The sequence below is a fragment of the Nannospalax galili genome, unplaced genomic scaffold (assembly GCF_000622305.1).
Source record: "Nannospalax galili isolate Female #2095 unplaced genomic scaffold, S.galili_v1.0 scaffold449, whole genome shotgun sequence".
NCBI classification, from domain to species: domain Eukaryota; kingdom Metazoa; phylum Chordata; class Mammalia; order Rodentia; family Spalacidae; genus Nannospalax; species Nannospalax galili.
In genome coordinates this window covers 1015032-1042100 of record NW_008360312.1, presented here as the reverse complement: position 1 = coordinate 1042100, position 27069 = coordinate 1015032, and the positions used below count along the sequence as shown (strand labels likewise).

General features: G+C 39.1%; 1 protein-coding gene across 1 annotated transcript; it reads right to left on the bottom strand.

Moving 5' to 3' along the window:
* Nucleotides 1–14559: 14559 nt before the first annotated feature.
* On the bottom strand, nucleotides 14560–24665 carry LOC103727095 (hyaluronidase-5-like). The gene is given in 4 exon segments (XM_008824889.2): nucleotides 14560–14742; nucleotides 14744–15106; nucleotides 21755–21844; nucleotides 23718–24665. Coding segments are annotated over 4 exon segments (1584 nt in total).
* Nucleotides 24666–27069: the final 2404 nt, after the last annotated feature.

Sequence of the window (27069 nt, the reverse complement as noted above, 5' to 3'; positions counted from 1 at the left end):
ATAGAGAGGATAAGATCAAAATGCATTTGTTAAACTGAAAAGGGAAAAGAAGCCAGAGCAAAGCAGAACTAACTTGAGCAGCAGATGAAATCTGCCCCCCAACTCAATCCCTGTCCCCTAGGCCAATGCCCCTCTAGCAGTCCTTTGTCTGTCTTTATTTAAAATGGAAAGCTATTGACTTTTTCACCAGAATCTTTTGAAGTACAAGGTTAACTCTAATCTTTAGTGGAGCTTCAGAGCCTCAGTAACTCATCTATCCCTTTTTGTTATACTACAGTGTTTGTGATCAGACAGAATTTGAGAAGACAGAATCAATCCCGTCAAACAGTAAACAAAGAAACTCTCATAATAGCCCAGTGTTCTCACATGGCTTCAAGCCTTTGGTGTCCTGGAATGCTCCAGATCTTTAGAAAGGCACTAACCTGTCCTGAATGTAAAAAAGTGACAGTATAGAACAAGTTTAGTCAGTAAATGTGTTTGTGCTTGTTGTGGATCACTGTCCTTTGGGCATGACATGGTCCTGTGCTCTTAAACTGTCAGCAGCTGTGATTACTCCAAGAAGACCTGGGCAAGGCTGAGCCCATCAACTCCCAGTCCTGGAGTGGGAGGGAGAGGAGCTCACAAGGTCCTGCCCCTCCCCAAGGATTTATATTATTTTTATTTCAGGAGTGTTTTGCCTGTACAGACATGTTTACCATGTGCATGCAATACCTGCGAAGACCAGAAGAGGGTGTCAGATCCTCTGGAACTGGCATTACGGAGTTGCCATGTGGTGCTGGATACCTGAAACTGCCACTGCAAGAGCAGCCAGAGCTCTTAACTGCTGAATCATCTCTCCAGCTCCTCCCCAGGGGTTTATAAGCAGTTAACAATTGCTAGAGGGAGGTTCACAAAGTCATATCCCCTCCTAAGGATACAGGGATAGTTAGTAGCTTCAGAGACAGAGAGGGAGGTATTTTTTTCCCAATGGACAGGCTACCCATAAGTTACCCATGATCCTGTAAGTAACCCCTCACCCATGCTCCTGCAGCCTAATTAACCTCATTCTTTCACCAAGCTAGACTTCAGCAGAATCCTTTCTTTAGGATTCTGTTGTTGGTACCCTATCCGACTGAATAGGATAGACCTTTGTTCATCTCCCTAGGAAAAGCCCAACAACAATGCCTTATGGAGGCATGATGATATTATACAGTTTTTCAGAATGCCTTAGTAGTATAGCACTGTGGAGTGGTCAGATGGTAAAGGTTTCAGGCTTTGGGGATCTTTCAGTCTCTGAAACATTCAATTTTGCTGCTGTGAAGAAGAGCAGACACTGTCATCAGAGAATGGGTGTCAGGGCTCCAGTGATGTTATTTACAAAAGCAGGCGTTTAGCCCTTTTTGTTCAAGTGCCATCATATGACAAACACTTGCCTAGTATAATATTTCTCAAATTTGTGTCATGTTTCAGTCATTTACAGCTGTGGGTTTCCAGTTTGGCGGTGCTAGCTTTGAGCCACTCACTCTAAAGGCACTGCCTTTGGCTGGTCTTTAATCTTGCAACTAGCTGTAAGCACCCTATGGATCTTTATCTCTTAGGAGAGGCCAGTGCTGGTTTAACTATGACAGGGTCATGTACTTGAAGATGATCTACAACCAATTTGGAGATTTACCATCATAATGTTAGAACTCTGCCTCCTTTTAAATGTTTTTCTTTTTAATTGCCTGTCTACCAGGGTGTCACTGACCACTGGTTAAGCCAGTCAAACCATTTGTCTCAGAAAAAGCTGGCATATTGATATTCCTATGTCTTAAACAGTACCTGGAAGGAGGTGTCTGCTAAAGACCCTTTCATACCCTTTCCTGTCTCCCATCCCCTATCTTTAGAAAGATCACTCTGGCAACCCAGTGACTCAGTACAAAACAAACAACAAGAAGCAGCAAATAAAGGATAAAGAGTAGTAGCATGGGCTGGAGGTAAGGTGGTAGAGAAGCACACACTTAGCATGCTCAAAGGCCCTGGGTTTAATCCCTAATACTGAAAAAATATATAACCTTAAACAAGAAATGCAATTTAAGAAATTCTTCCATTAAAAAAATGTCAATTGAAATTAGAGGATAAGTCAGTGCTGAAGGCAAAGTTAATTATCAAGCTAGGCCATGTTGCTCCCGGTTCACTCGCCAGTTTTATCCGCCTTAGCCATGGAGGCCATTTCCACATCCCTCAACTTGTCTAATCACTACCTTGGTAGCACATGTGTACTTATATTCTGCTTGGAATGATTGCCCTGACTCTTCACCTAGTTAACTCTAACTCATCAAGGAAAACGTCCCCCTGGCCAAGTCAAACCTTTTATAGTTGCTCATAGACTAGCTGCCCAGTCTTTGCATACACTAGTCATAACTGCTTTTGGGTGTTGTCTGAGAAATAATCGAATGTTTTTCCTGACTTCCCTGCTATTCTTCCTTCTCCTCAAAGTCAAGGAATCAGAAGCTCAGTGACTTGTAGCAGTGCTAGAGTTTAGATCTTACACGGTTCCCAAAGGTTCATGTGTTGAAGGCTTGTTCCCTGAAGGAGTAAGTTTAGGAGGAGGTAGAAACAAGAAAAGGTGGAGCCTTTCCCTTGAAAATGCTAATGGGGCCCTAGTCCCTTCCTTGTCCTTTCTTTTTGTATCTTGTCATAAGATAAGCAGCTTTGCTCTACCCAATTCCCTGCACCCCTCACATACTATGATGATCTGGCAACCCCCCAGACCCAAAACAAAGGGACAGTGGACAATGGACTAAAGCCAAGAACAATGTCATCCAAAATCTTCCATCCTTATGTCAAGTCTGTAATGAGAACCTGACTAACATAAAGAGTAAATGAAATACCTATCTCCATGCATCTAATATATATGTACATGTCTAATACCCACATATGTATATGTCAATTCTGGTTGTTCCTGTCTTTTTTATAGAGTCAACCTTCATTTTATCTCTCAGGTTCCATGAAGTTGGATTCTGGTAACAGCTTAAAAGTAACCCTTTCTTAAGGGAAATATTTAGCTATTTATAATAAAGGCCACATCCTTAGGACACATAGAAGAACACTATTCCATGCAGCTTTTACATTCATCTTTCTCCAAATCTTGACAGATATCATCTCTTTTCTTTCTTGATCAATGCCCTCATGTTGCATGAGAAAATAAATTCACAACTTTATACTAAATGCCTGATTCCTAAAGTGTTCATGTGTGTACTATACAGAATAATCATGTACTTTAAAATTGTGTTAAATGTACTTTGAAGAATTATGGTAAGTTCAAGAATAAAATTTCAGAGTTGGGCGTGATGGTGCATGCCTTTAAGCCCACCATTTGGGATGCAGAAGCAGGGGGATCTCTGTGAAATCAAAACCAGTTTGCTTACTTTACATAGGGAGTCCAAGAGCAGCTGGGGCTACAGGGAAGACCTATCTAAAAAAGACCAAAACAACAACAACAACAACAATAATAATAATAATAATAATAATAAAAATTTCAGTCTGAAGCCAAAATAGGTTAGAATTATAGTTCTGCCTTTACTAACTCCTATAATCTGGGTTTCTCATCTGTGATGCAAGGATAAAGAACTACCTCACAGAGTTATTCTAAAGATTTTATTTTGATTATAACATAGTCAATTCAAGATCTTACTTTGGTTAAGGCTAAGTAAATATGCATTATTTTCATTAGTGTTATAAATACAATTTACATTTTGCATCTTGGGTTTATTTCATTTTACAGCTTATAGTCCATCAAAGAGGGGTGTTAGAGCAGGAACTCAGGGCAGGAACTTGGAGGAGCTGAAGCACAAACCACAGAGAAGTGCTGCTTACAGGCCTGCACCTTTGGCCAGGCTCAGCCTTCCTTATTCAAACTATGGCATTATTCACAGTCGGCTGGGCCCTCCCATATCACTCAACTTGCTCACATGCCAGTCTGATAGAGAATATTCCCTAAATGCAGGTCCTTCTTCCCTGGTAAGTCAACTTGACAACTAAAACAATCCAGGACATTGACTGATTTATTGTTATCTGGACCCATCTTCCTTTTTTCAGATTTAGCAGATAAGCAAAGGGGGTTGTAGAAAAAATCCCCAGACAATTCTGGTGAAAAGCAGAGTTTGAAGATCACTTTCCCATTAGACAGGAAGAGCAAACACTTTCCCTAAGAGTATTAAGTGGAGGGAAACCAGTGTTGTAAGGTGAGAGTCTGTTAAGGGAAAGTTAAATCTATGGAAAATCATGTTAATGCTTTTACCTGCATAATGAAAGCTGTTAGGAGCCAATTCTGAGCCATTTGATGGTCAGTCATCAGACTCTGTCCTCTTATGCCTAGCTTCCTTGATCAGGGAGTTGTTGATTCAGCAGCCACTTTTTTGGTGATTGGCTGGACTCTCATCATGGCAGCCTAGGTGCTTTGAACACTTCATGAGCACCTGGAGGAAGCTCTAATCTAGGTGAATAGAAACAGTGAGCACGGCTGAGGAGGAAGTCAGGATTTATGCTTTAGGAGGCCTGGCCCCAGTCATGACTATTTCACCAGCTGCAGGAGACTTCACTTCAGATGTGAAAGGCATGACAAACGTTGATAGTCTCTGCAGAACGCCACCTGCAGTAGCTGCAGATTGCCCTACAGCACCTTACCACTATTCCCCATGGGAATGCAGAGGGCAGGAAGGGTATAGAACACCTCCCCTGATGATTTAGCAAAAAGTCTGTGCCCATGCCAAGCTTGATAGAACTAGCACCTGTGTAGAAACCTGCCCTGCCCCTTCTGGCTGTATGATCCCATTTCTCAGTCTCCCCAGGCCTGTACAGAAGACTGCCCTCTTGTGCACTACCCTAACAAAAAGCCTCTCCCAAATTATCTTTTTAATGCCTACTGGGGTCTGTATCAAAGATGGCGGGAGGAGCTGATTGCCACGTGGGAAGATATACCACCAGGACTTCCAACCCCGGGCACCCAACAGCAACACTTTGAAGGCAGCTGGAGAGTGATTCTTGATGCTGTTGCAAGTGCTGTAAGCTCTTGGCTCACTTGGCATCTAGAAGGCAGCTGAACAGTTACAGAGATCAACCTGGCACAGAGACACTGCAAAAATGCTAGCAAGGGGAGGGTGGCAAAGAACTGGGACTTCAGAAAAAACAAAGCTGAGGAAAACCAAGACATGAAAGATGAGACTGCAAAGAACCAGGCAGAACTGTAGACCATGGCCTCCAGAGTACAACGGGTTAAGACCTCAGGAATCTGGCATACAAAGCTTGGAGGTATAATATTAGCTGCTCTGTGAAGGATCATAAGCCTGAAAATGCTGGAGCAATAGGCCTCTAACTTGAGCACCTAGAATCATAAATGTCTGACTTCAAAAGACTACATTAAGTTTCTGTTTCTCAAGGCTTAGAGCGGTAAGCCCACGAGTTTGGAGGCCCACCCTGATAAGCTTTCAATCATGCCAGGACTAAGGGGGCTGTTTCTTGCCTATCCATCACTTTCATCCAAATAGTCCAAAAGAACCCATAGCCATTTGAGATACTTGTTTCTCTCTCTGTCTCTCTGTCTCTGTCTCTCTGTCTCTGTCTCTCTGTCTCTCTTTGTTTCTCTGTCTCTCTCTATTTTTTGGTTTTTGCTGTTGTTGTTGATCACATATCATTTAAAAACAGAAATAATGACTACTTTATTCCATAGATTCCAAAAAAGCTTCAGGTTTTAATATTTTTATATTGGGACATAACCTATTGATGGTGTTTCGTGTTTCAGTTGAGAACATTTGTTGTTTTTCTTAGTGGTGCTGAAAATCCTGGTGCCTCTTAAATTGATGGCAGATTGGATTTGGGGAAATATGATTGGTACAAGCCATAAATTAATTTCACTGTGGTAGGTATAATCGCAAACTTATCTTTCACCTTTAAGAGCATGGCCAATAAATACAGGCTCTAGTAGTGAAGAACAATCAGCTGGGAACATGTAAGTGAAACTGTGCTTTTCCTTACGACTGTAGAGAGAATCACCAATTATCTTCACATCCCATGAAAGGTCAGTGAGGACTAGGATGCTTTGGTAATAAAACCTGAGAGAAAAAAGAACTCTGTGAGCAATTTAGGCTATTTGAAAATCTCAGCTTAATGTGATTATGAGAGAGATTTTAGTAATATTATTTGAAAATGACTCTTAATGAATTAAAGGGAGTGAAAGCTTATTCCTATGTAATAGCCTTTTATTTTTCTGCCTTAGGTAAAGCTTACTTGAGTAAAAGTTAAATCTGGAAGTTAACTGAATAAACAGAGGTCAGCCAGTGGATGATGCGCATTTAAGAGCAGACTGCACAGTGAAGCATTTATGACATAGCAATATCAGGACAAAACCATGCAAACTACTGATATGAACAAATTAATAGTATGAAATAGAAAATGCAGACTTGGAGAGCAATACAGTGGCAGAGTATGAAGACCAAGTCAGAGATATGGCTCCAAGTCCAGTGCTCTTCAACTCCATCACCGCTCAGTGGATGGTCTGACATCCACACAGTGAGCAATTTCCTTGAAACTTGAAAGCCAAGAATTTCAAAGTACTTACTTTATTTCAAAGTTCTAATAATCTTCTTGTTCCATTTCAATGACAAATCTGGGCCTATATTTTCTTTTTATAGGAGACAAGATTTTTTTTTCATCAAAAATGTATTTTTTACTTTGTCCTCAAGTATTTCCCTTTCATTTCTTGACACTTATTCAAAGAGAGATAAAAGCAAAACAAAAATCAATTTAAACTGCTTTCTCAAAACCATGGCAAAAAATCTAAAATGATGATCAAATTTTGTGGTGGTCATGGTTTAAAGACTATTAAAATGTATCTAAGAAAGTAAATCTGCATTAGCAGAAGAAAACTTTAGAAAAAACCTTCATCAATTTCCAGATATTTATGTAAACAAACCATGTATAAGTAGTGGCTAGAGATAAAGCATTCAGATTGAGGGCGAATGAGAAAGAAAAAGGCCCTGGGTTTGATTCACAACAATAAATAAAATTCAATTAAGAAGCTCTATTTCAATAAAACTACTGTTATTTAAAAGATTAAGATGTCACTGAAGAGGAATGGTCTTATCAGTGAATGGTGCTTGTTAAGTTAGATATTCAAACAGAGAAAAAAAGCACTCAGTTTTTCCCCATTTTACTACAGAAGAAGAAAATTCTAAGTGGCCTGTCAGTCTGAATTTGAGAAGAAAAATAATAAAACTTTGTAGCCAGCTAGGCAGTACTAATGGTTTTAGTATAGGCAAAGATTTAAGCAGGACAAAATACTCTGCTAGTCTTACAAAACACACAAACAAATCTCATCAACCAATTTCCAAAACGAAAATTAATAACTTTTGGGTCAGGGTAAGAATGTATGCTTAACAAGTTTTTCTCCCTATGTCCAACCACAAGCAACAAAAAACAAAAACAAAAGAAAAATGAAGAAAGGAGAAATTAAGGGCATAATTCTTTTGGGCAGATGCCTCCAAACTCTTGCATCCTTAATATCTTGGCTCTCCACTGCAATCTAGGGCCTAATCTTCACAGCTTAGGGCCTCTTGGCCCATCAGGGCCTTCTTTATGCAGGGAATCTGCTGCTACACAATGCCTGGCCTCAGTGGCTCTCTGAAACCAAGGAGGAAGAACTGATGACCCCCTGACACTTGCATCTTTCATGTCTCAAGCCAGCAACATGCGAATGACAATGCCAAGTTTGAATACTAGCTTGAGATAGACCCTGGCCTCCTTCAGGAGATTTTGTATGTTGTGAATTTTATTTGCTGTTTTATTTATTATTTTTATTTTATGTGTATGCGTATATTGCCTACATGTAGGTAAGTGCACCCGTGTCTTGTGCAATGCCCACGGAGGACAGAAGAGGCCGTCAGATCCCCTGGAACTGGAGTTACAGACAATTGTTAGTTGCCATGTGGGTATTGGGATTTGAACCCAGGTCTTCTGCAAGAACAATTAGTATTCTTAACCACTGAGCCATCTCTCCAGCCCCTGTTGTGATTTTTTTTTTTTTTTCGGAGCTGAGGACCGAACCCAGGGCCTTGCAGTTGCTAGGCAAGCTCTCTACCACTGAGCTAAATCCTTTTTTTTTTTTTTTAAGAGCAGAAAATTCCTTGACTTTCTTCACAAGTTGTAAGCACAGATGAGTATTATCTTGCCCAAAGGACACTCTTTCAATTATTCAAGTGCAGATGTGGAGGCCTTGTGATCTGTAGCTAAGACTTCTTCTGAGGGAGTGTAAACATCTACCCCATCCTCCCTTGGTCCCAGAGACAAAGTGTGGTATGATTTTGGCAAACTACTGAGTTTATTGGGCTTACTTACATGAGTGTGGGTGCGCTCCTGCTTAAGGGTGCACTGGAAAGGCTTCATCCAAGTATGGATGATGGCTTCTGCATCACTGTACAAAATGGCCAGAGAGTCTCCCTTAGGCTCCCTCAGCTTACACTCCTCTTCTAGTTTCTTTTCAATTGCTTTGACAAAATACTCTGACCATACCAGCTTGGGGAGAAAAGGGTTTATTTGGCTTACATCTCCCAGGTTACAATTCATCAGGGAGCCCAAGGTAGGAACCCAGGGCAGGAACCTGGAGGCAGGAGCCAGAGCACAGGCCATGGAGGAATGTTGCTTACTGGCTTGCTCCTCTGGCCCATGCTCAGCCTGCTTTCTTATACACTACCAAACAACCTGCTTAGGGGTGGCATTGCCCACAGTGGACTGGTCCCTCCCACATCACTCAAAAACTCAAGAAAATACCCCCACAGACATGGCCACAGGACAGTCCAATGGAAGAAATTCCCCGATTGAGGCTCCCTCCATCCAGATGTGTCAAATTGACCACTAAATGAGGTTTACAAAAATATTTGAGCTATACAGTGTTATTCATATATTTTGAAAGAAATCATCTCCCAAGCATAATATGAGTTATTTTCCTCAGTTTTAATAAAATATGCATGACATTAACAGGAGATTTGCCACAACTTCAAAGCCAGCATGAGTTGCATGCTAAGTTCAATTCAGTCTGGGCTATGGAGTGAAACTTTCTTTCAAAAAGACAAAACTAAATGAATAAATTAAAGATTATTCAGCTTATCTACAAAAACACAATTACAAAGAAGATACAGTGGTTTATTTTCCTACCTACTCATTCTTCCAAGACCAAAACATGAACAAAAATTAAAATTTGAGTCCTGTGAATAATTTTTTTCTAAGTAATTTAATAATCTCTGTGAGATTGAGGCCAGTCTGGTCCACATAATGACTTTCAGGTGGATTGGGACTAGGGAGACCCTTATATATTATTCAGCACAGTAGCACATAATTTTTAATCTGAAAGATAAAGTGATGAAATTTCTTCTAGTGACAGGTGACTATCATTTCTGTTTGTTGACACCGAATGGTTTCAAGGACACAGACATATTAGAGTTGAAGAAGCCCAGGGAATCTGACTTCATTAAGTCACTGCCCTGCTTCTCTCAGTGAACAGTTTTTTTGAGCTTATAACTGTGCATCAAAATCAAACCCAGGATTCTTTAAGGTGAGGTAAACCCCCAAAGCCTTTCCCCTTTCTTCAGTTGCCAGTTTTTCCTTTAATCTATAAAAATAAAAGGAAAGTATGACTAAACTTAAGTGCCTCATTGGCTGCCTGTACCCAGTGGTCTCACACTCAGAAGTTTTCTTGGTACACAGATACTTAGATGTGGTTCTGAGACCAGGAGATCTTCCTTTTATTAGGAAGGAATAGCAACTGTGTCTTGACATTATTTCACAATACTGCCTCATGGGGGAAGTATTGTGCAATGCTCGACCTCAGGGGCTGGGAGTCAATCACTGACCTAGATCTTTCTGGTTCTAGGATTTTTAAAAATTATTTTGATTTTATGTGTATGTGTGTATTGCCTGCATGTATGCAAATGCACCTGTGTTGTACAATGCCCATGATTGCCAGAAGAGGGCATCGAATTCCCTGAAACTGGAGTTTCAGACAGTTGTTAGCTGCCATGTGGGTACTGGGATTCGAACCCGCGTCTTCTGCAAGAGTAGTCAGTGTTTTTAACTTGTGAGCCATCTCTCCAGTCGGAGGTTCTAGGATGACCCAGGGCAAGTCACTCAAAATAAGACGGAAGTACTTCATTTTGGGGAAAAATAGGTAATGAGAGATTGAATATAAAGCACATAACAGTTTAGGAAAAGACAGAGAAACTTATTTTTTGAGAAATTAGAGAGTAGTGACTGACAATTTCAGCCCAGCTGGTACCAGCATCTCTTGGGAACAATCTTTCACTAAAATTATTGATCACTGAAGTTTATTCTCAACATTTAGAAGCTCAAGTTGCCTATAAGATATAAAAAGATACTTTTGGCTGCTCAATTCTCAAAAACATTTGTGTATTACATATTATAGTCTTGATGGGTGTAACGATTTGAATGTGAAATAACCCCTACAGACAGGCATCTGAACAATTGGTCTCCAGTAGGTGGTACTGTTTTGAAGGCAGTTGAAACCTTTGGGATTGGGTTCTAGGTGGAGGAAGCCGGTTACCTGGGCCTGGCCTTTGAATCTTATCCCCTATCTGCTTCTCCTGGTATGGTCCATATGAGCACACAGTAGCCTCATGCTCATTGTGACAGACACTCTCTAGCCTCCATGCTCTCACCACCATCATGACGGTTCCTTCTAAAACTCTGAGTGAAAAACTCTCTCTCTTATTTGGGTCAGATATTTTGTGACAGTGATAGTAAAATTAAGTAATATGTTGGGTTTCTCCAGAGCATAAATATCAAATCCAGAACCCTCTTTTACTATCTGTTTCATCAAAACATAACAAAGCAAAATAAAATCATTTGCAATGGTTTACACCCTAAAAATTACCTAACTACACATTGATCCAAGCCTTTTCTTGTTTCTATATTTATTCCATAGGTTTAATAAGCTGGAGTGAAATAATCTGTCTCAATACCACTTCTGTGTTCTACCTACTGCTTTGACATTATTAAATGTGTAACACAGAAGTGATTAGAGATCCAATAAGAGAACAAGTTGTATTAGTGTGATAGTTAAACTTTTATATCACCTAATTACTGACGTATATGCCAGTCATCAGACACCCTGAATGTGCTAATTTCTTTTTCAGAAAATTGATTCACACATGTAATATGAGACATCAGTAAAATAGCACACTGTACTAACATTAATTTTTAGTCAAATTAAATATGTCATAAATATATTTTACTTACTATTCTACCCCTTGGAATGAAACTATCAAGTCAATTTTATATTTCAAATGTAACCTGAGATCATCTATAGAGGGGAACGCTGGGAAGCATGTCAAGACTTATTGTACCGCTTACTGAGCAGCTGCCCTTCTTGACAGTGGTGTGCTAGCCGACACTGCTCATCTTCTCTTGGCTTCTCAACAGCTGGTTTTTCATAGCTGAGGAAGCAGAGGGCAAGTAACTTACCACAGTCAACCACTTACCAATGGCTAGGCTAGGATTGGCTGCATTTGTCTTTGTATCAAGGTTGCAGTTAGCATGGCATGCTTAAATATGTCAACATTACTATTCAAGAAAGAAGTCAATATGTCATTTTCATCCACTGACAGTTGATGCAGAATTTGGGAAAGTCCAGTTGATGAGGGAATGCCTCTCATTCACGATTAGGGAGATCATTAGGAAGAAAAATGTTTGGAAAATATCCGTATCTTCCTACACTCAAATGGAAGTACCCTTTGCATCAGCAGTTCCATTTCATCAAATGATTAGTCTCAAGATATAGATGTTAATTACTAACTGCAAGGTTTTGAGACAGAAAAGCATCTCCAGGAAAAAGTATTTCTCTCTAAGACTTTTCCTTAAATGTTGTCATATACTGGTACATGGAATATGATGTAATCACTACAAGAGGTACTGAAATGGACACCAAAATATATTCATGTGATGAGTAGGTTATAGAGCATTATTGACCACATAGTTCATTTTTGGTAAATCTATGCATCCCCATTTGCATCCATCTTCTGAGAAAGCTTCTGGAATTATGCATCCTAACCAGGAGTCCATGCTGGTAGAGAAGGGAAGGAGGAAGGTGGATTTGAATTGTGTTCCCATGTGTGCCATTTTTTCAAAAAATATTTTTATATTTTTATTTTATGTGTATGAGTGTTATGCCTGCAAGTAGGTAAGTGCACCCGTGTCATGCAATGCCCATGGAAGACAGAAGAGGCTGTTGGATCTCCTGGAATTGGAGTTACAGACAGTGTTTAGCTGCCATGTGGGTGCTGGGATTCAAACCTGGGTCTTCTGCAAGAACAGCCAGTGTTCTTAACCATTGAACCATCTCTCCAGCCCCCGAGCACCATTTTTTATAATGCTAGACGATTCAGAGTCATATAATATAAAAGACTGTATAAGGATTTCTATTTTTAAAAGCAGAGCTTAAGAATGTATGATGATTAGAATTTTTATTGCCTTTGTAAGTCTATCAATTAGGATGTTAAACAAAAGTTACATATTAAAAACAGCATATGTAACAAGTAAAACATCTGTATTTTTTATGGAAAATTTATTGACTGGAAAATTAACTTTAAAATCTCAGTGCCTTTAACACCTCCATAATCTCTGAGTAGGTTAAAAAGAAAAGAAAAAAGAAAAAAAATACAGATATGACATATCCCAAGCTGTACCACCACTTTGCGACTTCATTTTATTTTTCTAAGGAGTCAGAGGGTTGGAGAGATGGCTCAGCAGTTAAGTGCTCTTACTGGTCTTCCAGAGGGCCTGAGTTCAGTTCCTAATACCTACATTGGGGAAGATCACAACCACCTGTAACTCCAGCCCCAAAGGGTCCAATGCTCTCTTCTGGCCTCCGTGGGCACCCAAACACATGATATACACACATAACACACACAGACACAGACATATGACAGACAGACAGACAGACAGACAGATGAAAATAAAATCTTCAAAAAAGAAGTCAAGAGGCAAAGTGTGAGGGAAAAGTTGGCTGTAACATTTGTGGGAATCAGAGCAGGTACTAAGTACACTGATCTGGCTTCAACAGGAAGTCGAAAGGTAATTATGTCCACAGCAGATATTCTTTTCAATTCTGTGAAAATCCATATCCTCAGCAGACTCAGTGAATGCAAATAATTCTAGTTCATTTCATTTTTCTCTTCTTTCCTTCTGTTTTCTCCTCTCTGGTCTCACCTCTCCCTCTCACCATTCCCCTGCACAGTCGCTCCTTCTCTCCCTTTTAAGCAAAGGAAATCGCCAGGCTGTTGTCAGTTTTATTGATGAGGTTTCACTTTCTAATTATTCTTTTAAAATATTTTATTTATTATTTTTATTTTATGTGTATGAGTGTTTTGCCCACATGTATATCATGCAATGCCCATGGAGGTCAGAAGAGGGCATCGGATCCCCTGAAACTGGAGATATGGATGGTAGTTAGCCACCATGTGGGTGTTGGGAATTGAACCTGGGTCCTCTGCAAGAGCAGCCACTGTTCTTAACTACTGAGCCATCTCTCCAGCCCCCACTTTCAAATTCTTAACAACTCTCTGTAAAATGAAATACTAATTTCATCAAATTGTCAGCATATTGTGCATAATAATTCTGTTTTAAAAACCTTGGAGGTTTTATAAGTGAAACATGAGTCCATATACTCTTAGCAGAGAATACTAAGAGGCATGCTCTAGAGTCCTGGAATACTAACCCTGAGCTCAAGATTCATAATTCATAAAAAATTGTGATGTTTATCAAGTTCAAAGGGAACCACTATTTGCTAGGTAAAGACATTTATAAAGAATTTTCTACAAATAGCCTTTCAGTTAGATTTACTACTATCAGGGATTTAAGTACTAAAAAACATAGCATTGAAACCACACTGTGATATCATTTTGAACATTTATCCCTGCTATCTTTATTAAATGTACACCATCCTCACTGATGGAAAGAAGTGTGTTGCTTTACTTGGATTTGGTGATACTGACTACAAAGTCCGGAGAGATAAGCACTCAATAAATGCTACAGGAAGCAGATGAGTGATCAAGAGAGTACTTAGGTAAAATAAGCCTTTTGAGTTACACAACTCGACAATCAAGAATACAAAGGAAGTTGGAATGCTTCAACAAATATGAATTCTGAGAATATGTTAAATCATATTCAATATTAGTATTATTTTTAAAGTTTACTTTTCCATGTAAATATTTTTAAAGATGAAATAGAAACCAATCCATAATTATAGAGGATTAGTGCATTTGGGAAATTCCACTTTAAAAGACACCCAGCCTAATATTTTCTTGACTTTTTAAACCAATGACAAACTACTAATAAAGACATTCATTTATAATAAGTTAACTTTATTTAGTCTTCATTCTTCTCAGAAGAAAACTAATCCTCTAAGTATGACAGCCTTGCAATCAGTCTTTGATAGAGGAATATACATTTTGCCTTTGAAGTCAAAGTAGAATCCGGATTATTTATATAGAATTATTTTCCAAAGATGATGTCCAGTATTTCAGTTCTGAGTGGTCAAAAACCTAGGTAAAATATTTCCAATGCTGTGAATAGATAGAACAAAGAGAGACCCACTGAAGTCTTTCCTGGGAACAGATGGAGACACTGTGGCAGATGATGTGATAACTGACTGACTTCTATTATTAAAATGAGGCTTTTCCCAGTTGACAGGTAGAACACCGGGTTCAGTTTCTGCAATTACAAAGGAATTTATGCAAACGTCTTCAACAGCACACACACTAACTGATCTCACCTTTTCCATTTCAAGTCTCTCCCTACAATTCAAGTTGGCGTAACAGCTACAACGAAAGTTTTTGGAAAAGTAATCCAGATCATAGAAGGTGGGATTACCACTTATTTCATACTTCCCAGTTTTCACAAATTGAATCTCAAAATTCCTTGAATTCAAGTGAAGATATTCATCTGAATTCCACTCTTTCCTTGAACACATGCCTTGATCTTGGCAAAGTGTTTGGCTACACATTTTGGCTGCTAGGGTGACGTTGATGATGTAAGGATTCAGAGTATTTTCCAAGTAATCATGTAGCTCCAGGCAATTTTTCTGTAAAGTTATAACATAGTCAGAATATCAGAGTATAAATTCTGATGTGAATTAGTATACTGCAAAAAGCAACTCTTAAAAACAGACCAGACACACCAAAAGTTAGGCATATTCTTTTTTCACTTTAACATGCAAGATAATTTAACCAGCTTTTTGTCACATTTTTAAGTGTCATATGCCATTTTATAGCACTGAATAATTGCTTAGTTGAGGCTTAACTTATCCTAGCTTTGATCTTCCTTAACAATTCTTAAATTCATCAATGGGATAGAATATTACAACTTTATAATGTGGGCTTTGAAGTTTACTTACTCCAATCAGGATTGGAGACCCGACTTCATTAATGACCATCTGTGCAAATCTGAGATATCTCAAGCTTTCTAGGTTTTAGTTTCCTATTGGGATAACCCCAGGTCAAATTAATTATTTTAGTTATGCTCCAGTTTTATCATTTATAAGGATGATTTTAGAGCTTGCCACATAGGACTGGTGTGAAGATAAAAAGATAAGTGCTGAATTTGGGGCTCACAGCCTCTTCAATCATCCCTCAATGAATAACAAACAAATGTCAGACAAGTTCATACAGCATCAAAAAGACTTCCCAAACTGATTGCTTAAAATAACTAAATAGATTCAACTGTATGTTTTTAAATTAAATGTTACACCATCAAATTTTGTATGCATGATAGTCCTTTGACAAATTTTATAAATGAAGTATGAGCAGCTGAAATGATTCATTTTAACACTGGTATTGAGGCAGATGGGAGGTAGAAATAGGTTAGGCTGCTTTGGGCAGGGACACCAAAATCAGAATTTTCAAGAATGTTTTTCCGGAAGAAGAGTTTCTGTTCTTAGTTCCTTGTTATGAACAAACACTCTACTTGGAAACTAGAGGTGAGGGTGTTACTGAAACTCTGGTCATGATGCTAATCCATTATGGTGAACAATTTTGGAACTAGATCTCTGGATTTTCATAGCATTAACAGGTTATATCAATTCCAAATGTCAGTCCTTCTTCTAAATGATTTTTAGCATCCCTAACCTTGACGGAGGAGTGTTACAGGAGCCTTCAAGGCCGTGAAGATGTACCACTCCATAGTGGAATCTACCTCTGGTCTTGAGTGGAGAAAAGGACATTCTGATCTTCTCCAAAGGTTAGATTACATATTGTTGTCTTTTTCCTTAGGAGTTAATACAGCTGGGTCTATCAATCCCCTGGCCAAGAGTCCATAACTCAGGAAGGCTGTCATACTAACAAGATGGGAGGAATAACTATCCTTTGAGACACTGTAGTTTTTCCTTCTCAGAAATTTCTGCTTTGGTGCAACAGATTGCAGAACTTCTGTGAGGTAGCATTGCATGCCTGTTTACTTTTCTCAGTTTTAACTCAAGAAAGCATAACATTTTATTTTCCTTTTTACTATCTTATTCTTAAGTATGCTTTCCTTATCACTTTGGGCTTCCTCACTCTTCTTCTAAAGCACCCCCACAACCCTATTTTTTATTATTTTTATTTTATATGTATCCATGTATTGTCTGCATGTAGGTAAGTGCACTTGTATCCTGCAATGCCCGCAGAGGACAGAAGAGGCTGTCAGATCCCCTAGAACTAGAGTTACAGACAGTTGTTAGCAGCCATGTGGGTGCTCAGATTCGAACCCCGGTCTTCTGCAAGAACAGCCAGTGTTCTTAACCACTAAGCCATCTCTCCAGCCCCAACAACCCTATATTTTACCATGTGGCTGCTTGTCTGCCAATGTGGCTGCCTAAAACTAAGCATGTCTTTCACTCTAAGATTTACAGATTGCTTTGGCCTATTTTTGGTTGTTTCTTATAGTCTAATAAAATTGTCCTGAAGCTTTCTTCTGAGACTGTTTTAAAATTATTTTATTAATGAGATCAAGAATCCAAAAAGGGAATCCCAATTTTCCTGATTGTCATGGTACAGTGGCCACAGTCCAAGCCTGAAGGGCTTGGGGACCCCAACAGATAGAAATCAAGACACAGCAGATGCAGAGGTCTATATGCCAGTGCATGTTTATTGTGAACCAAGCTATATAATCAGATCTGGAGTAACCAAGGAATAACCAAGGATACATCACTAAACAGAAAGTAACCAAGGAATAATCAAGGATACATAAGAATACATTACTTCACCAACCGAAACTCACCCAATGTTTACAGAATCCAAGATTCAGCTGCATAATATCTTAGATATAAGGTATACTGTTTGTGATTACTCTTAGCAACTACTAGAATTCATTATTTCTATATAGACCAAGCTAAGGGTGCTGAGAAACTCTGGTGCCTATAAACTGACAGAGAACTCTTTGGTTATGTTTCCAGGACTGCCAATTAATCAGGGAAGCATAGCCTGTCAACTCTGACCACAGAAGCAGAGAGCAGAGAAACTCCCAAAGTGGAAGCATTCTTTCTCCAATGCTTAAGTCAAGGCAAGCTGCCACAGCCTAATGCAGCAATGGCTGTGCCCATAATAGTAATAGCTCCCAACATTTCCCCCTTTCTTATTTAATATAACCACAGAATATGCCACATCCAGGATGGAAGGACTGTGCCTGTCTTAGGTTGCCTTCTGCAAGAGCAAAGCCTTACCTGTCATCGGCACGCAGCTTCAAGCAGCTACGCCCTGTCTTAGGTTGACTTTCTCCCAGAAGATCTTACCCGTCATTGACTACCGGTCATGGGGGAGGGAGCACACACAGTAGCCTAGACAAGCCACAAGAATATAACATATCTAGTGTCCTCTGCCAAGCTTCAGGTCAAACTGAATTGATCAGACCTAAACACCTGATAGCACATGGCACCCAAATTGGGGATCTCCAGAGTTTCTAGTAAGAGAATATTCTTAAATGTGGACAATGCCTTTTAAAACAGATTGAATACAATAATGCTCATTAATGATCAATAGTTCCAGGGAGGGAGCTTACTGTGTTAGCCCTTAGCCAGATCAAATGAAATAGTGGTGGTATGTTAGCAAGAAAGGAAAGGAATCCAGGAAGCTCTGACTTGAGTCTACATTGTGCTACTTTCCTTATAGAGATAGATTCTGTTGTTGGCATAATAATGACAGAGATAACTGCCCTCCCATCCCTGGAATCCATGGTTTACAATGGAAGAGACTATAGATCAATTGAGAACATACATTTTCAGAAAGGGAGATTACCTCAGGTCATCTGATAGGGTTTGAATGAATTATATAAAGCCTCGAAAGCATGAAAACTTTTCCAGCTATTAAAGTAAAAGGGAAGTAAGAGTCAAAGTTCAAGAGGTATTTGCACTACCGTTGCAGATAGGTGTGCTGGTACAGTTCTCTAATCCAAAGACTTGGAAAGAAGAACCAAGAGGATCAAGGTTTGACATCATCGTCAGCTACACAGTGAGTTAGAGACTGCTGTGTACAGCCTACAGGAGATCCTGTCTTACAAAAATCAAAATAAACCACAACTGTACAACTGTTCATTTCAAAGAAAGAAGCAGAGGGCTAGGAGCTGAAGAAGGCTAGAAGATAGAAGCTGGAAAATAGAAATGGCCTTTAGTCAACAGCCACTCAGACAGAGACGTTATTGTTAAAACAAGGAACTGAATCTGCCAGCAACCCAAATGAGCAGTGAATGATCTCACCATAAAATAAACCCAGCAGGTGGACAAGTGAATGTGGCCCCTCGAGACCTGTGATGGACTTTGGATACAGAAGTATAAAATAATAATTTCTGTTACTTAAACTACTGTTTGTTGTAACTTTGAAGGAAGTAATATGAAACAAGTCAATCACTGTCTTCCTAGCTCTCCAACAGGTTTACATGATTTTAGAATAAAACTCAGCCTTTTCTCTTGGCTTGCATACATTCTGACCTGGTGCACCCATCCCATATCCATGCATCTTGTTCACAGGAGTTGTTTCAGTAGTATGGTGGGTTCATTTTACAAGGCACTACTGTTCCCTTTGTTTGGAATGCTTTTCTTGAATTTTTTTTTTTTTTTTTCGGTCTTTTTGAGACAAGGTCTCCCTGTAGCCCCAGCCGTCCTGGAACTTACTATGTGAGTTCAGGCTGGCCTTGAACTCACAGAGATCTGCCTGCTTCTGCCTCCCAAGTGCTGGGATTAAAGGTGTGTGCCAACATGCCCGGACTTTTTCTTGAATTTTTTAACATGATTGATTCCTTTACCTTACTGTTCAGATAGTTCTTTGGGACAGAAACCTTCTTAAATACTTTCCTTGAGGACTAACATGTCTATATTAACGGCCTTAAAGCACTTTCTTGCCGTATCAACTATTTTATTGTTTTCTCTAAATACTTTTCAGTTTCAAGTGTGCACGAATTCTGTTTTCAATGCTGTATTCTCAGTACCAAGGATATATGAGAATTTACACCAAGTTCACACGACTTTTGTACACACAAAGGTTAGGCAAAACGCAGACTACAGAAATGAGATGACTTGAGAATCATCTTACAATGTAGTGTATGGAAATATTTAAACTGGCTAAATAAGAGATATAGTATGAATATTCATACAGTGGTCAACCACAAGTTACCAATCCAATGGCACTGAATGAGAGCTGAGAACTGAGGATACCACCATTGCCCAGTATTGGAGTGTAATGTGGGCACCAACCATTGTAGAGACTACCCACCCATACAGACACAGCAGACATGCACAAACTCAAGCACAGAACGTGAACATGGAGTGAAACGGCTGCTACATTTTGAGCATTGATTATCTTTGTTTTTAGTAGCTAATTTTGTTATGTATTTCTATAATTTAATTTTTAATAATGGCTGGATTTAACAATGAGTTCACAAAATTTCTGCATATTAAATAATCAAGTCTCTTAAGGTAAGACTGATAGAGCTTGCTTCATCACACCCCTGGATCTTGTAAATTATAGGTAAAGGAAATGGCTGGTTGATATTTGTTTTGGTTCAGTTCTAGCAGCTACGCCAAACCAACAAAACACAAAAAAATCTGCAATCACAAGTTTCTCAAGGTCACAGTGAATCAAGGGGAGTGATCCACAAGCTTATTCATTATCAAAGACATAAAGGGGGGAAGGAAACAATAGTAATACTAAAACTGATCACGAATTGGGAAAAGCAGTAGAATTGTATAGGAAGTCTATACGGGACAATCCCAGGACAGACAGTGCCGTAAATAGGAAATAGTGATATCAAAGTTGAAGGGATATGTGTGGATAAAACATACTGAAGATGATTTGGGAGACACTGGAAAACAATGAGCATCTCAGATTAAAATAACGTCAAAAGCAAATATGGTGGTATATAGTATGAAACCACCTCAACCTACTCATTGTGGATGAAGTTACCAGTTCTCATTTTGCTGGGTTTTTTTTTTTGTGTGTGTGTGTGTGTGTGTGTGTGTCTGTGTGTGTCTGTCTGTGTGTGTGTGAATGCATGCATATGTGTGAGATGTGGGGAGGGGCACAGGCACATACATGCCAGAGCACATGTGTGGCAGAGGACAATGTTCAGCAGTCAGCTCTCTCCTTCCACTTTGAATTCTAGGGTGGCAGGAGCTTTTACACACTGAGCCATCTTTCCAGGCCCAGATTTTGTGCTTTTGTTTTGTTTTGAGACAAGATCTCTCCGTAGCCCCAGCTGGTTGGGTTAGAGCTTGCTAAATTGACCATGCTGGCTTTACTGTCACAGAGCCCCCCTTGCCTCTGCCTCCACAGTACTGGGATTAAAGGCATATATCACCATGGCTGGCAGTTCTTTCATTTTTTTAAGGAGTTATGCAGAATTTATCCTATGGTTCCATCAGAGAATTAAACATATCCTTGATAAAGGAGTTTACAGTTTTAGGAAAAACAAATAGTAAAATTTGGTAATATATCTAGGAACATTCCAACTTCAAGATAATTTTCTGAGATACAAATTTACCAAGAAACATAACTTTACCTGAACTTATGTTTTCTGTTGTTTCCTTTTTATTCAAAATGAAGTTAAAGGCAATATAAATGTACAAAGTGTGGGAAGCTGAGGCTTCCTTGACAGAGCATCTCACAAGTGTATCTCTACTGAACATTCTGAAATGAAATGGGACTACTGATATTCCATCTAAAGTGACAGATCTGATACTCTCAAGAGGCCTCTCCTGGTCTTAGGATATAAACTTTATTCTCTGAAGATACTAGGACAGAATACTTTTCCAGATCAGGAACTTCATCTGACTGTCTTAGTGGCCCCACATCCAACAAAGAAGTAAAGCTTTCCCCTCCAATTTAGAAGTATACATTTTTACTCTCCTTTGAAGTCAGAGGATTAAAGACATGGGGGATGAAGACCTGCTATGGAGAATTAAGCAATTGACATAGAGACCTGTTGCCTGACACCAAATATCATGACACTGAAATGAAATGATCTTGATTTTGCTTCTTATAAACCATATTACCTAGAGAATTTCCATTAGTCTCACTGATACTGGATTCCTCACTAGAAAGCAGGTATAAGACTTCCTACCTCACAACAAAAAATGAGAGATATCTTGACTCAACAAATATTTAGTATGTGCCAAGCATTATGCTTATCTTCTTATTTAACACCAAAACAACCCTCAAAAGCATAAACAATAGAAATATTTTCATCTATTTCCTATCAATTCACTTACCATACCTCGTGCTAAACCAAGAGTTCCCCATATTACGATTCCAGAGGCACCCAGAGCAACAGTTTCACCAATTGTATTCACAAGGTCATCCTGGAAAATGTGATAGATTTAGTTCATAGGAGCAAAGTGAAAGTGTTCACACAGGATAATAACACCAAAGCTAAGCATGTTGATCCAGCAATAATAAATATTTCTACACTTTTAATATCTTTTACCCAAGCATTTCCTTATTACTTAGAAACAGAGACTATTATTGCTTTAATATCAGATCCATTAAGGAAGAAATAAGAAACAGATTTAATGTGTTATCTACACTGTATATAATTCTCCATGGTTTCTAGCAGGTCATATGATTACATTAAAGATTAAAAATGTTGAGATGGGGAGATGGATCTGTTGGTAAAGTGGTTGAAATGTAAGCATGAAGATCTGAGACCTATCCCCAGAATTTATGCCTTTGTATCTTGGGGACAAACCACCAGCTGCCCAATTGGACCTAAAACCTGCTCACTAGTAGGAACTTGTGCCCAGTACTGAAAACCTAGCCAAGAACCCATGACTGGAGAAGTCATCAGCCCTAGAAGAGAACCTACTTCTACCATTTTACCAAAGTCATGCAGTTTCCAACTACCCTCTATGCACGCATCATATACTCATAGGAAATGCAGCTCTCAGACTTCATCAAAGAAGTTTTCTCTTTTTTTTTCCAGCAGACAGGCTACTATAGAGGGCCACAACTGGTCAAAGTGGAGAGAATAAATGATCATGGGGTGCCTAGTCCCAATGGGACATCTGCAACACGACCCCTACATCTAAGACCCAGAGAGCATTCCAAAGAGATAGAAAGATTGTAAGAGCATGAAGATGGACAACTGCTGGGTGAGAGTTTCTTCTGATCAGGGCAGGGATGTTGCTCCCATGGACTCTCACCTGAACGCTGCCTGCACATGACCTAAAAAAATCATAAGTCCACATGCTAACATGAATGGAGGACAATTTCATAGTCCCCACCCCTAGAAGAGCTACAAGCAGTCAATGGCTGCTGAATGAGGGAGAACCAGATTTGTTGTTCTGTTCATCTTTTTCAGGAATGAGACTCCAATCCTAAGTGGTCAACCCTTAAATGCATGCAGAAAAGAGCAACACTAACTGAAATCAAGAGTGTGTGTGTGTGTGTGTGTGTGTGTGTGCGCGTGTGTGAAATCAAAAATGAATGTAGTAGAACAGGTCATGAATTTGAGAGAGGGCAGTTGTGGGGAAGACACAGGAAGATTTGAAGGTGAGAAAAGAGGGGTAGAAATCGTGCCATGTACTCATGTATAAGTCCAATTTTAGAATTTGCTACAGAGAAAAAAGAAAGAAAAAAATTAACTGGGCATGGTGGTTCAAGCTTATAAGCCCAGTGTGGAGGAGGTAGAGAAAGACACATTGTTGGGGATCACTGTCCAGGTAACCTAACCTAATGACAAATTCCCAGATCACACAGAAAGACACGGCTTCAAAAAACAAGGTAGACAGCTTCTAATGAATGACACCTGAAGTTGACATCTGACCTCTACCTGCATGAACACATGAACAAGCGCACATATACTAACACACCAAAAACTTCTTAATTTAAAAAATGTTCTTTGAAACATAGAACTTTTGTCATGTGCAATATAAAAAACTAAATTATACACTCTTTTCAAACATCAAATTACATGGGATGGAGAGATGGCTCAGTAGTTAAGAACATTAGCTACTTTTGTAGAGGATTCATGTTCAGTTCCCAGAGCCCACATGGCTGCTCCCAACCATTTGTAACTCCAGTTCTAGGGGATATGGTGTTCTCTTTGAGCCTTTTTAGATATTGTATGACAAGTGGTGTACTTATACACATGAAGGCAAAACACCCATATTCATAAAAAGTAAATAAATAAATTTAAAGCATTAAATTGCACTGAATGTGCTTTGGTGTACTTACCTGAAGAAGGTATTTGAAAGTTAAATCACTAAAAACAATGCGAGTATATACATAAATTGGAACTGGATTCTGAGGATTCCTTACTTTAGATACCCTAATAGCTTCCTGTACACGGTTTCTGACATAGAGTGCTGCATTTGGGGATGACTCCAATTCACTCCTCAAATAGATGGATGGGTAAAGGGCTGTGCTTTCCTCCCATATCCAGTACAGATTGTCATTTCTTTTCTTTTCTATATCAGGGCAGTTTCCATTAAAATTATGCTCTTGAAATTTATTGTTATAACAATCAGGGAAAAGATAATATCCCCATAAGTGATTTGGCCGAAGTGATTTCCCTAATTTTAATGTCTCTTCCATGAAACTTCTTCCTGCCTTTTCAAATTGTTGTTCGGCTCTCTTGATGACTTCTGTGGAATTAAGTTGGATATTTTCTTGCTGGACCAACTCAATTGACTTATTCCTGTAAATATCCTTAGGCTTCCAGTTTCTTAACCAGGTGGGTCTCCAATCTTCCCAGTCAATGATAGCCAAGCCCACATTGTCTATTGGCATGTAATGCATGATGTCAGTCCTAGCTTTTTCCAAATGCTCTTGCAAAGCCCCCAGCTGAGGGATCCCTCCATGCACATTTATTTGTGACTCATCTATGTGAGGATAGAAGCCAAGTCGATCAGCATAAAATATTGTGACAGGTTGCCCTGTGGCACTTTTTCGGGGGCTTCCTACTAAAGAGAACGGACTCAGATCTAGTGGCACATTAAACTTTCCAGGACAAGATTCAGTTGGGGCATTCCAGGCCCAGAGGAAAGGCACATTTGGGATAAGTGGGGGTGCTCGAAAATCCATAGTCAAGCAACACGGAATCAGAAGAATGACTAAGACTGTTAGAGATACTCCATTGGATCCAACAAAGCACCCAAAAAAGAGGTGCTTACAACTCAACATTTCTGTTGCAGAGAGCAATTTAAGATGAAAACATTTATTTCTTCTTACACACTATGGTCTGTCCAATTTTTGGTGCAAAAGCAGAATGAGGCCACTTTGAGGGATAGAAGTATATAGAGTTTGTCTACACTGAAGTGTTACTCTTCTTGCTTCATGTTTCAAGAATGTTTTTCAGCAAGCTGCATCATCTACAACTGAGAAAAGTTAATACACAATTTACTATCGCTGGGATGGAAGCTTTACCAAGTTCTCAACATTGTGTGTAAGAGTTTAATTCAAGTTTTCCTTGTAATTAAATTACTAGTATAATGTCATATAAGGGTACAGTGAGAGTTATGTCATTCCTTCTAGGAATGTTGTCTTTACCTTAGCAAATTAGCCATTCATTCTCATTGCTAAAAACTTACTTTAAAAAGAATGCCATATTCAAAAGAAAAGGAAATCTTGCCATTGTTAGTCTTATGTTTTAAATATAATGATTTTTCCCCTTATGTTTAGAACAGGTAAATTTCCTAAAGAGTTTTAAACTCTTACAAACTTTCTTATTCAGTGTCCTAGTTTGTTTCTCCATTGCTGTGACAAAACACTCTGGCCACTACCAACTTGGGGAGGAAAGGGTTTATTAAGCTTACATCTCCCAGGTTGTAGTTCATCAGGGAGCCCAAGGTAGGAACTCAGGGCAGGAACCTGGAAGCAGGAGCTGGAGTACAGGCCCTGAAGGAACGCTGCTTACTGACTTGCTCCTCTGGCCCCTGCTCAGCCAGCTTTCTAATGCAACACAGGCCCACCTGCCCGGGGGTGGCACCACCCACAGTGCTGGGCCCTCCCACATCACTCATTAAGAAGATGCCTCTTAGACATGGCCACAGGCCAGTCCAATAGAGGCAATTCCCCAATTGAGGCTCCCTCAACCCAGGTGTGTCAAGTTGACACTAAAGCTATCCAGCACATTCAGAGTCAAGAAAACCTTCACCTAAAATAACATTAAGGGGAAAAATAATTCCTTTCAAATGTTGGGAGCCAATACTATTAGCAGAATAGCAGTGAGTGTAAAAAAGAAGTTGAAGACTTAGCCTTCTCCAGGTCTCAGGAAAGAAGGCAGGCCCAGCATATGTATTGAAATGGACATCCAATCTTGGACTCTGTAGAGTGATTTTTAAATAAAGAAAACACACTACTTTAGAGCAAAAAGAGCCTGGGATAAAAACTTTATTCTTGGAAATTTTCAAAACAGAATGTTCACTTCTATCCTTGAAAACTGACAGGATGAAATGTCTCTTCTTATGTGTAAATCTGGGGACAAAGTCTTGGGGCAGACTTGGGACAGACCTAGAAGTTAGCATCTATAGTGGTATCTTCCTGACATTTAAAGAACTTTGTAGAGACTCCTCTCCTTGAAAATTCTTGACCGATTTAATCCCAGATAAGAAGTAACCTTATGCTTCAATGACTATAGGTTGAGCATCCTTGCCTGGAATAAACAAAATTCAAAATACTCCAAATTCTAGGGGCTGGAGAGATGACTCAGCAGGTAACTGCCCTGGCTCCTCTTCTAGAGCACCTGACTGTCATTCTGAACACCCACATCTTGACTAACAACTGCCTTTAACTCCAGTTCCAGGGGATTCAATACCCTCTTCTGGCCTCTGTTTGCATTTCACACTCGTGGTGTATTTAGATACATGCAAGTAAAACACTCACAAAATAAAAGTAAACAAAATAATTTAAGAAAAAAATTTAAAATCCTCCAAAATCTAACACTTAACATCAACATGAAGCCACAAGTGGAATATTCCACACCATAAAACTTTGTCTCATGTATAAAATTATTTAAAATAGTTTATAAAATTACCTTTGTCTAGGCATATATGAAACCACAGAATTTCATGTTTCATTGGTTCTATTACTGCGATATCTTCCTTTGTTTTCAGATGTTCTAAAGATGCATACAGTCTGAAACCTGAAGCATATCTGGGTTCATATAAAGGGGTATGCCACCTGTATCCCTAAAACTGTTCCTGTCTATAGTATTTGCCTCTTAAGTGTCCTCTTGTTCATTCTGTAAATAATTTTCTTAAAGCATCCCAACTAGGTCCTAATATTCCCCAGGGCTCAACAATGGAACTTACTCTATTTTCTAAGTCCAGACACACCACCTCTCCTTAGTAGTTTCAGGACAATAAGTATACTGGTCTTAGTGGCTCACAGGGTATTATTAGTTTAATTTCATTCCTTTAAATTTCCTTTCTTTCTAAATAATTTTCATAAGAACAGGATACACTGAAAATCTTTAAAATTCTAGTTAAATCAAGCTCTTATTCCTTTATAGAAGAACTTTAGCAATGGAACTTTATCACATGCATATTAAATCTTTTGAATCAGGAATTGTTTGTTGAGAAATTCC